A 12529-nucleotide genomic window follows, 5' to 3' on the forward strand; every position below is an offset into this window, starting at 1 on the left:
AAAATTATAAGTAGTCTAACTCAATTAACGAATCTTTAAATCTACACAGCATTGCGATAAGAGATAATAAAATAATAATCTAGAAACTACTTTGGTGTTTACATATCAAATAATACTAAATCCGTTTGTATGTAGATAATAGCCATAATATATTTTTTGCCTATATTGACTACAAAAACATGGAATCCTATGAACGAGTACATACCCGTAGCTTACATAAACTAGCCATGCACAAAAAATTGGTAATTACCCATAAGGAAAATATTTTAAAACTACTACCTATCTATTAAGAATTTAAGATGTAAAAGTTTGTACAAACTTTATTCTACCATAAGTTTTTAAGCCCACGTATGCCATCGTGTCGTTGGTTTTTATTTAGATCATTAAAATTTTAACTTCTTTCTTCTTTTATATGGAAACGTCTTCAAAGATGCCAAAGTTTGAAATGCCGTCCGCCATACTTAGATAGATATTACGTAAAAAAATAAAAAGTCAACCAAAAGATAATGTTTTTTTCTGCCAGCTACGGAAACGCACGATGCGTAAAACGGCAGTCAACTGTTTATGTCCAATACTTTCTCAAATCAATACTCACTTTTGTTTTGGTTTCGATTCTGACGACGTCCATTGGCGCCACTTTGCCTCGCGCCAACGCCATCGCCTGCCCCGTCAGGTTTTGTGGAATGTATGGTTCACTGAAACAATCGAAGTAGACTAATGAATAACAATAAAAACTTGAAAAAAAAACAAATGAAAATAAACACATGTTTCATATTTTGTTATTGCAAAATACTTTGAAAACAACTGAAAAACAAAATTACAAGTCATTTTGAGTTGATCTAGCGCATGCTATGTATTTGATTTGTTAATTAAAAATGTTATTGGTAGAAGTAGGTAGTGTATCTCATTATCAAATACGATATTCATAGGGACGTGGTCGTGGTTCTTGAGAACCGGTGTTTCTGCAATAATTGCAGATAATAATTTAATATCCATTACGAGTTCAGGTTATTCCAGTTCAAACATTTGAACTGGGACTAGGTATCATTTGGAATAAATTACACTGCACAACAAAATTGCAACTTTTGGCTGATGATTGACTTTCATTACATGATGTTTACTATTTTGACGTCGCTGATTATGAATCTGCCGTCCATTTTTTCGTAGCAGCTCTTGTTTACGTGTTATAGCTTTCACCTCAAAAATTGCTAAATTTCAATCTTAATTCGCCGACAGTTAAAAAAATACTATGGTTTCTTTGTATAATTTTATATGGTAGCATTAAGAATTGTTGGTGTAGATGATCTAAATCAATTTTGTTTCATTTTCGGAGAGGATATGTTTAAATAATCCGTTTAAATGTGACAAAGTTCGTAAAATTGGCTTACAAAAATTAGTTTGGGGACCCAGTGGAAATGAAAGATAAACATTGAATTCCGCAAAAGGCGTGGAAAAGATGCGTTGAGTTTTTAAGTTTGTCAACAAATAAGAATATGTGTAGATTTAGGTACGAAACCGCTATGATCTGAAAGGAACCCTTGAACCATAGCGACGACTGTTATTTTTATTTTTGAACAGAAATGGTATTAACCAAAAAAAAATGAACTAAATAGTAATTCCTTGAATACGTTTGGCATGTAGACGTCTTTTCAACCCTAAGAAGTCACCTGAACCTCATGCTGATACTTCACAGGAGGATTATGAGGCGAAAACTGGCAGTGTGGCAGAGACTTTGAATGTAACCCGAAAATTTCAAAACCATGTAGCCAATATGGTTTAAACGACCGTTTCAGAGATCTAGGATCTTCAAGTCTTCAGAAAAGACATGGAATGAGTTATTTTGGCATATCAATTTTTTTTTTTTGGAAAATCTGAAAAAATCTTACTATTCGTACACATCGAACAACGTATGAGTCACTTACAACATGTTTTTTTGGTTGAATGTAATAAAATCATCAAATTACACTCTCTTCTCAATCCACTGAACAATTTTCTCACAACTCTTAAGGATCTAAGTGATGAACATGGCGAGCAAATCCACCAGGGCCTTCGTACGAAAGAGGGACGCTATCAGGGCCACTGGAATGCACACATGATAGCTGACTGCTGTTGAAGCATTCAGAAGAGCTCTCTGCCTTCAGCTTCAGCAAGAAAGTCAAATAAAAGAAAGTTTTTTCAACTTAACAACTTCATAAAATAGGATCATCTCTAAAAAAATAGTGTTTTATTACAAAAAGACCCAAGTGTCATATTTTTTTAACCAGAGCTGGTACAGACATTTAAATCACAGATTTGAAATCGTCATTAAAAATTAGACTACAATCATGTAACATAACCCAATCATCAGAAATGCTGTTGTGCAGTGTTATCAATGTGTCCATTGGTGTTAAGGATGTCTAGTCTACTATTACAAATAAATTGTTTTTAAATCTTCAATTACACATAGAATTTAAGTTTGGTTGCTTCTTTTAAAAACAATAAACATTTCTTTTGTTTTTGTACAAGCTTACAGCCCTTTGAAAAAATATTTTTAGACAAGGTTATTTTCAGTTAAAAGATATCTGACGATTAAAACATCAGCCCAAGTAAAGTAGTTTATGGATTTAGGTATGTACTTGGTATACATTGAGATCAACGCCGTTTGTACATCATAAAGTAATAATTTAGCAGAAGTCGTTGCTAAATTAAATGTTCTTCACTAAATTATTATTTCAAATAACTTAGTTTAAGCACGATGTATTTAAGCAAAATTAAGACAGAACAACACAATTTGCAAAAAAATTACTCAACTCGACCTTGGCAGAGCAACAATAACAGGTGTTTCACTGTACAAAGTTTTAGTTATTATTCTGTTCTGTGGTACAAGTAATAATGAACGTGGTTAATTTGAAGGATTGCTGTCTTTTGAAGTGTTAACAAAAAGACAAAAAAAATGTCGCAGATTTCGAGACGTACCTATGTTACAAGACTTGGCATAGAGCTCAAAATTTATTTAATTATGTTTTTAAATTATATCCGTGATTATGGTGCAACTGTAGCTAAGTAAATATCGAAAACTCATTAACAAAAAAGTAAATGGTATTTATTTAAAACAATAAATTATTTTATGTTTTTATTCATAACTAACTCGACACACGACACGAGTCACGACATTGGCCGCGCAGGTTACAGTTTTTATTTTAGCTTCATTAAAAAATTCCTCTGGTTTCAAAGAATATATTATTGACAGATAATCCTCCTTATCTGTGTGATGAACTGTAAAAATACAAGGGTCCGGTTTTATCAAAATATCGGCCATGCAGCGTAATAATAGGGGAAACTATATTTGGGACGTGCTAAGTGCACTGAAAAGGACCTAAAGACTTATAGAATTTGAATTTGCGAATATAAATTGATTATTGCCCGTTTTTACCATTAAATAAATAAATAAATAAATCCCTAATTTTTAAGAGACCCCTATGGTAACACATAACAGAAATTTTATTTTCATGGGGGTCACTTAAATATTAGGGATTGATAATGAAAACGGGCATAATGATTCCGTGCCTAAACATTTATATCCACATCTCCTGGCTGGCGTTGCAGTCCGTGACAAAACATCAGGAAGTGCAGTTAGGATGTACCTAAGTATTTAGACAATTAGGCAGTGCCTAGCCTACAGGTAAAAAGTGGCAAACGACGAATGATGAAATCAATGGTTCGCATTTTGTAAGTCCTACTGCCTACCTCGCAATAAAATTGACTGTATATGACTAATTAAACCTAAATTGCTTTGTGTATTGACGAGTGACGAATCAACTTCGCATGGCTGCCCTAGATTTGGTTAATTGTTGTGTTTATTTGCACTTGGACCCTTTAATTGACACTATTCAAATATTTGTACCAGTTGTGTTGCATTGTTAACGGAATTATACTGAGATAATTAGGATCATTAATCTGAAACAAGCATAGTAAACAGTTTGACATAGTCATTTTACTGTCGCCGGTTTACCTTACAACTTGGATTATGTTAAATTGCACGCACTAAAGTTTTAACTTTAGAGTTTGACGTGTCTGTTTGCATAATCTATCTGTGGCATCATGACTTTTGTCTGTGTTTATGGTGACGATAAGCGCGAGTGTTCTTCGTGGTTCTTCTTAGCTATATTTGATGAAAATCGTTTAAAAGTTATGGGGGGTGTAATAAAGTGGGGATGGAAAACCAAATGTCTATAAATGTACCCGAGAGGGGTACCTACCTATCAAATGAAAGGGCATCATAATTATGTGCCTGCATTGAATGTATTATAGTTAATTCAAATATACGAAGATCCAAAGGTTTTTCAGTCATCCGTGTATTCCGAATAACATAATCATACAGTACAGAATATCTACGTAATTCTGAATAAATGCTTGTAAAGAAATAACCTATTGGGGGTCAAACCAAAGACAAACAAATGACATCAATGATCTGCCGCTGTTAAAATAATAACTAAATTGCCAGACGTCGCCATCTTGCCACGTCGCTCGAAAAACAACAGACGACTGTAAACTCTGCAAGGTAGGTAGGTACCTAACATAAGAAGCAAAATAATCACGACGACAATTTGTGAAGGCAGTGAAAAAAATCAACTCGCAGATAAATAATTACGCACACGTTTTCGACTGATACCACATTATCTTCATAAATAAAGATTACCTATATCACAAAAAGTTTTGGCAAACAAAAAACATTGAGTTACTGCAGTACTTTAGTATGTTTTTGATATTTAATTGACTTTCTCGTTTTCAATTCCTATTTTTATGTTTTTTGTGTCAAATAAAGATTAATGCATAAAATACAACTTTTTTCTTATGCATGTTCCGAATTAAAAATTATCACTAACTCGTACAGTTTACTGCACATCCTAAATACATATACAGGGTGGCCCAGAAGAAAATTCACTTTTGAAAATTTAAGGAAACGAAAACTGTACCTACATTTTTTGTAGAATTTCAACTATTGCAATTTAAAGGAAATTTCGTGCAATTTATTTTTAAAATTACTTTATTTTAATAATTTGATCGTACATGTGATTCCCTTGACGTTTACAACATTCGATCAACATACATAAAAATTTTGGAAAACTTTCGGTAGAGTTACCTCGAAATGGATTCAGGATGGATGAATGCGTCAGAGTTTTTGCATAATTAGAGTATACTCTGCTCATAACGTAACCCCACAAAAAGAAGTCTGCTGGAATAAGATTAGGGCTTCTTGGTGGCAATGAGATTTCACCCCTGCTTAATTGGTTTGTTGCATCGGAAGGATGACTAATTTTTGGGTGCGCTATACTGGCATGCTGAAAAGCTTTTTGATTTCAAAGTGGCAAGATTCGCAAGGCTATGACAGGAGCACTTGGTTTCATCAAGATGGGGCTACGTGTCACACTTCAAAATGAGAGCATTTAGATTGTAAGAGACATGTTCCCACAAAAAAAATAATTTAGGCAGGGGTGACATCTCCTGGCCACCAGGAAGCCCTGATCTCACTCCAGAAAACTCCTTTTTGTGGTGTTACCTTAGGAATAGAGTATACTTTTATAATCCAACAACCATGCAGCAACTGAAGCTGAGCATTCGGCAAAAAATGGAAAATAATTGGAAAAAATAATGGTTTCGAGGTAATTCTGACGAACGCATTTCAAGATTTTGATGTATGTTGATCGAATGTTGAAAGCGTCAAGGAAATCTCCTGGACGATGTAATTTAATGAAGGTAAATTTATTAATTTTCATTTCATTTTCTTTGAATTGTAATGAATAAAGTTCTACAAAATTAGTTACACAGAATTTTTTTCGTTGAATTTTCAAAAGTGAATTTCTTTCTGGGCCACCCTGTACCTACATTTCTGGATAAAATACAAGGACATGAAACTTGTGCGTCGTCAGTCGTGGCTGTCGTCTGTACCTACTTGAGGTTCTTTGGTTACATTATGTTATTTCTTAAAAATCTATTGTGAAAACAATACTCCTAACCATTCATATATCACAAGAAATTGACGCACAAAGTGGTGGAACTGAAAACGCGTATCCAATCGCATTTGCCTCACACTACCGATAAAAATAAAGAATCTGGAGTTCTGAGGACGCTCATGACCACAGCGAATTATTTCAAACTTAGTCTGTATTAAAACACTCAAATAATTTAGTAGACGACACGATAAACAAATTACCAAAACATATTGATAGCACATAATCGGGGAGACATTAACTCGCGTGATTATTGGAGGATAAATAAGACAGCTTGATCTTTTTAAAAAATACCAATATTTAATAAAATCCCATCAGGTGAATGTTAGAATAATAATAGGTAAACTTCCAGTCATTGGACAAAACACCCCTTGAACGTCCATAATGAATATTACTTCAAATGCAAATTGCAACTTATCACCTTTTTATCTCCATCAGTCGCAATCTCGTAGTTGTTGTAATAGAAATGCTATTTTTAATTCAATAAAGATCTGTCCAATATCTCAGTAACATAGTGTCTATTGACTGGAATGGAAGTTTACCCAGGTGAAAATAGGTAAGAACTCGTAAACAAACTCATAACTGTAATAATCTTAGTGTCAATTTGTATTGTAACACAAACAATCATTCCATTGCGCTTTATCTAATTACGACCCTCACTAATCACGATTAGGATAGAATAGATAAGGACAAACTTTAATTATGGCCTTTTTATTACGATTTCGAATTTAATAGCACATTAATCTAAGCACATTAAGTAATCTATAATGAATTAATGACGATGATTCGTAAACTATACGACACTGCTAAACAGTCCAAACTATCTATTTATTTTTACAGACAAATGACAATATTCCCTTGGGACTATTCCCACCTCTCATTCCCACCGCTGCAACTCCTGTGTAGCCAGGATCTACAGCTTGACCGCCAATAAAAACCCAACCAGTGAAGGTCAAGTTTGTCTCGGGGGAAAGTTAAAATGTCATTGGACTGACAAAACGACGCAACGAAATTAATCAGAAGAACATAGGAGGAGTTCGAAGAACAGAGGAGGAGTTCGAATTTAATATTATACCTGACTTAGATAGGTAATATAAATAAATTTTGGAATTGAATTTTCGCATGAAACAACTGGTAAAAATTTACTAGAAATAAATAATACATATTGTAATCATTTTAGTTCCACTCTCAAGGTAAAACCATAACAATAGAACCACAAATGTAATAATTTTGAGGCTGAACGAATATTAAAGAGGACACATTGTTTTGTATTGTAAAAATTGTCAAAAATATTGCAGTATGATCATGTTGTTTGTCTTTAATGACGTAGGTACGACGTACCACAATGGGCGCAAATATGTTATTTATTGATTGAGTTTTTACATTTGTTAAAGCTTTACGCGTTTTTTAAAAGCATGTCGTTGATTAATACACCAGCATCACAAGCATGTTTTTAACTGAAGTTACACAAGGTGAATTTAGGCCCAACCGCTAAACTATAGCTACTCTTATTGCTTTTAATAAACGTATGAAAGTTAACTATTACGATCAAGGATTTTGGCGCCAATCGGCGGCACCGGACGAATTTAGAGTAGGTATGACCCTGAAAACTAGCGTGTGCATTAGATGCATACGTAAAAAAAGACGAAAAACGTTTCCAAGTAAGGGAGACAGCATTGCATAACGTTTTAGCAAATCAGTAGGCTTACTCCCGAGCGTATCTGACGCTTTTGCCCATACCTACTACTCTCACTATGAACGATTATAAGACGAAAATACGGAAATGCCGCAACTCCTACGGCCAAGCTCGCGCCGAGACGTAGAATTGTTTTTGTGGCAAATTGCGGTTAATTAGGATAGTTAATGACGTTGGACATTAAGCTATTTTAACCAAGTTCTCAGCATTTTAGTTAATGTCAAACGCGTCATTGTTAATGTACCCTAAAAAGCAAGAGAGTGACGCAAGTTGGGCATAGAAGACTGCAGTGAAATTAAATACCAACCTAATAATGTCCTTTGTACCTCTTAAGAGGATAATCATCTGTCTGAATGCATTCATTTAATCTTCAATGCCTTTGTCTTAACAATGACTGCAAGTTGCAACTGCAACACTGCCTATTTTATGACTCACTGTTGCAATCTTGTAAAAGGAAAATAAAATAAAATAGAAGTAAATGCCAAGGGGACCATAGGCAGTTGTATAGTAAATGTTTGTACCAAATTACTGCTCAATAATTTAATTTAATTGACCTGCTTTTAATTTATTTTTTGTTTTGAGAATGTACGAAGGACTTACCAATCAAGATAATAGAAATGAGATATCATTATTATATTGATATGATACAAAACAAGTTTGTCTACAATAATAATAAAATATTTTTAATAAATTACCTGTCTACATAATAATTATGTAGTTATTGTTTTAATGTAGTCCAACTTAATGTATTTCCAGCATTTTACAGTTGAATTTTATTTTATTATTTTCAAGTTTACAAGGCATTTTACTAAGTAAATATAACTATAGGTAGGGAAGTAATAAATTATACTCAGGTAAACTTAAAAACAGCAAAGCGTACATATGAATAAATATAAAAGCTAAGCAAAACAAACCATAGTTTTAAAGTGAACTGAACATAAGTGATATGAATAATAATGATTAATCAAAGGATTAGTAGGTAATTGATTGATAATATCTCAATTATAATTTCTAGCCTTGATGCATGATTTCAAAACCATTTGAGGTTTTTAACAGATAACAGGATCCTAGTAGTAATTTTCCTTTTGAAAATAAATTATTGAAATCGTTTTTTTATCTAATTAGAATCATTTAAGATGGATTAAGAGATTCTAGTTTGAATATTTGTGTACATATAAATAATAAGTTTAAAGTAAGTATATTAATGTTAATGTTTAGATGTAGGTGAGTGTTTACTTACTTGTACAAATGGCAGATTGATCTTGAGAGTCCGTTCCCTGACCCACAAGGCAGGATGGCCAGGGGCACCTCAGCCAGCGCCTGCTGCCAGTCCAGCCGCTCGAACATGCCATTGAGAACTTCAAACAGGACGCCGTCGCCTCCTACCGCTACCACACCGCGCCAGGAGTACACATTCCTCGTACGCACAAACTCCCGCGCGTACTGGGCATACTTCGTCACGTGCAAGTCGTAAGGCACTTCGGCCTCCTGCAGCAACGGAGCCACCTTCGTCTGGAACAACTCCCGAGCTTTCCCAGACCCCGATTTAGGGTTCAACAGTATCAACAACTTCTTATCGTTCGGCGGCGGCACGCTCGTGATCGACAAACCCGCTATCAAACACTTCAAAGTCGTTCTCCATTTTTGAGCCTCTCTATTATTGTCTTCATACTTATCGAAAGACCTGAACCGCAGTGTTATGGTCGTCCTCTCCCTTTTCAACGTACGACGACTCTGTTTCAGGATGTAAGCATAAATGTAGAGATAAGCGCTGATATCGTTCTCGTCCAAGTCCCCGCTGTTTTCATCGACCACTTTCAGCTGTTGGGAGCCAACTAATGAGCTGCACACACAGGAACTGGCTCCGGGGCGGCGACGTTTGCTTCTCATGCATTTGCTGCCTATGATATCGCGCAACAGTATCGTTTGTTCTTTTTTACAACCTTCAGACTCCTTTGTTAAGGACAATCCTTTGGATGTAAGCCTAACACGGAACACAGAATTCTTTTTAGATAGAATATAAAATGTTTCTTCGAGATAAACATGTTCTTTCGAATCGGAATAACCGTCTTCCAATACGATTGACACGTCCTTACCCATCTGTGAATCAGCCATGACTAATTTTTTTTTAATAAATGATAGTAAATTTTTTTTTCATGAATTACTTTGCAGTTGGATGGTAATCTCATACAATTGAATGTTTAATCCATATCTCATATGATTCAATTGAGTTATCGATTAGTCGTTCACAGATATGACAAACATTTTTTTCTTTAAAAAAATCTGTCTTTGTCTCTGATCATCTGTCAATGTCATATGCTTGCTGCTGCTGACGTATAGTACTCCTCGACCCGATGAATGAATTAATTAATAAACAAAGTATTTTGTAGGTTATCCAATTCAAAAAATCCCTGAATCCTAATTAAATTGACCTTTTTATTATTTTATACCCAACCGAAAATGCATCACAGAATTTTAGAACTTTACAGTGGAATTGGGGGCATGCATTGTGCTTGGAATGGTAAGCAAGCATGTTTTGAATGAGTTTTAATCCAATCTTGAAAATAGAAAACTATCAGATTCTTAATGTGCCCGAAATAAATTACTGTATTGATATAACTTTCAGATATAAACTTTTTCCTGAAGTTTTGAAATCCATACTACTACCATCAATGATATTAAAGAATATATATTATCATTGATCACATACACTTTTTTAAGCTCCAATATCACAGATTACATCAATACATATTTTCAGAATCCGGTCTCAATGGTGAAATAGTAACTGCAGTAGACATAAATACAGTTGCCAATGAGGTGTACAGGCATAACTTTCCCAGCACAAATCAGATCACCAGAAGCATTCAGTCTATGTCAGTAACAGAGATTGCCCATTATAATGTGAACGTTATTCTCATGTCTCCCCCATGTCAACCATTTACAAGGAACGGTAAATACCTAGACGACAACGACACTAGAGCAGACTCCTTCCTTTATCTTATAAATATTCTAGACCAACTTGAAACAGTTGAATACATTTTAATGGAAAACGTGAAAGGTTTTGAATGTTCTATAGTGAGAAATATTTTTATTAACAAACTACAAGAGTGCAATTTCAAATTGCAAGAGTTTCTACTCAATCCTATTTCTGTTGGAATGCCTAATTCTAGGCTTCGTTACTACTGCATAGCAAGACGAAGTAAAGACCCTTGGAAATTTGAACCACAATCAGAAATAGTAAGTTATCAAAAAGTTGCTTGAATTATCATACCTAGTTGTTTTAATAAATCATACTAATTTATACAATAATTTTAGGTGGAGAACCTTCCAGGACCATTCAGTGACCCATATTGTTTAGAAAGCATTGTGGAGGATGAAGTTTCCGAAAAATTCTTATTAAATGATCAACAATTACGAAGGGCTAACGTTCTGGACATATGTCATAGGGATTCGAGAAGATCATGTTGTTTCACAAAAGCTTACTCACATTACATGGAAGGAACGGGTTCTGTGTTTACAGAGGCAAGCAGAGAAACTGTCAAAGAGTGCTTTAAAAAGGCCAATGCATCAGAAGTCAGTAGTCCTGAATTCATACAAACTATGAGAGAACTTAAATTAAGGTTTTTCACTCCAAAAGAGATATCAGCCCTAATGGCGTTCCCAAAGGACTATAGTTTCCCACAAACAGTAACCATAAAACAATGCTACAGGTTATTAGGCAATAGTGTTAATGTTAAAGTGATTAGTGAATTATTAAAAATATTGTTTGATTGATTATGAAATTATACTTTTATATCTATGATACACTATTTATTGCATTACAATTTACAATAGAATAATAATTTATGCTTATAATAACCATTTTACTTTAAATAGATCCATTGCTTAGAATTTGTCGAGCTCTTCTTTTGGCTCGGTAGTTTAGGACCCTCATTCTTAACATAACTGCTATAGAAGATATTGCGCCTATGATAAAAGACCAGATTGTGAACTTCCAATATGCTCTCTCTTCTAAATAGGCCACTCTGTCACAACTGAAAATGAAATAAAAACAAAAATTTATCAATTTGATCATATTAAGAAATTACCTCTTTGATTTCGACATTACATTGATCATAAATTTGGTAACTGAAAAGATGTCATTTAAGAAAACATGATGTAAAATTTACCTTCTAGTAACTGTTTCACCATTTTCACATTTCAATATCTCCTTGAAACTTGTATGAATACATACTCCTATGCTCTTACTTCTTATTTCGAAATCTGTAATTAAACAGAATAAAGTTACCTTAGAAAATTTGTTACAGCATACCTACTTTTGTATGTTTTGTTATTCCTAAGTACACATCTGATATATTATTGATATGTTAGTAAATAATTTATTTGGTACAAGATCCAAACAAAAAAAATAAAAAAAAATAGTTGTTTACCTGAGCAAGGGTGACATTCACTAATTATTTTAAATGGCTGGTGCACCCAACATGTTGAATTATTTTCAGTTGGAAAGGTTTTGTTTTTCATTCGCTGGCTGCCAGAAAATGTATCAGCTAACTGTGATTCTAATATGAGGACTACAATGGTTAAGCTGGAAAGGAAACAAAATTATTACACATTTATTGCTAAATGTATGAAAAGTTACAGTAGTTTTATAAAAAACTTACACTCCCATGCACACTGTCCCAAATAACATGCATCGTTTTGAACACGCTTCGATCATTTTTGTTGTGTTTCTTAGCTGTAATCAATACAATCATTTACATTGTCAATTTTCAAAGAAAAATATTCCGCATTTTCGCTTTGCTATTATTTTGACAGCTGTTAGTCAACATTTTTTTTCTTGTCA

The 12529-nt window shown here is 33.9% G+C and overlaps 3 protein-coding genes across 3 annotated transcripts; 1 reads left to right on the forward strand and 2 right to left on the reverse strand.

Moving 5' to 3' along the window:
* Window positions 1-547: 547 nt before the first annotated feature.
* LOC114351171 (sphingosine kinase 2) lies at window positions 548-9818 on the reverse strand. The gene is made up of 2 exons (XM_028302261.1): window positions 8927-9818; window positions 548-695 (listed from the first exon to the last, which is right to left on the reverse strand). The coding sequence occupies exons 1-2, from the start codon at window positions 9799-9801 to the stop codon at window positions 563-565; spliced, it is 1008 nt and encodes a 335-aa protein (XP_028158062.1). The 5' UTR covers window positions 9802-9818; the 3' UTR covers window positions 548-562.
* A 191-nt stretch (window positions 9819-10009) lies between these two features.
* Mt2 (tRNA (cytosine(38)-C(5))-methyltransferase) lies at window positions 10010-11485 on the forward strand. Its single transcript, XM_028302274.1, has 3 exons — window positions 10010-10207; window positions 10445-10923; window positions 11002-11485. The coding sequence occupies exons 1-3, from the start codon at window positions 10147-10149 to the stop codon at window positions 11458-11460; spliced, it is 999 nt and encodes a 332-aa protein (XP_028158075.1). The 5' UTR covers window positions 10010-10146; the 3' UTR covers window positions 11461-11485.
* Window positions 11486-11504: 19 nt separating this feature from the next.
* On the reverse strand, window positions 11505-12518 carry JTBR (jumping translocation breakpoint protein JTBR). Its single transcript, XM_028302275.1, has 4 exons — window positions 12348-12518; window positions 12117-12271; window positions 11856-11949; window positions 11505-11720 (listed from the first exon to the last, which is right to left on the reverse strand). The coding sequence occupies exons 1-4, from the start codon at window positions 12401-12403 to the stop codon at window positions 11555-11557; spliced, it is 471 nt and encodes a 156-aa protein (XP_028158076.1). The 5' UTR covers window positions 12404-12518; the 3' UTR covers window positions 11505-11554.
* Between the last annotated feature and the right edge of the window lie 11 nt (window positions 12519-12529).

The sequence above is a fragment of the Ostrinia furnacalis genome, unplaced genomic scaffold (assembly GCF_004193835.3).
Source record: "Ostrinia furnacalis isolate ACB-3 unplaced genomic scaffold, ASM419383v2 OfSCF1098, whole genome shotgun sequence".
NCBI classification, from domain to species: domain Eukaryota; kingdom Metazoa; phylum Arthropoda; class Insecta; order Lepidoptera; family Crambidae; genus Ostrinia; species Ostrinia furnacalis.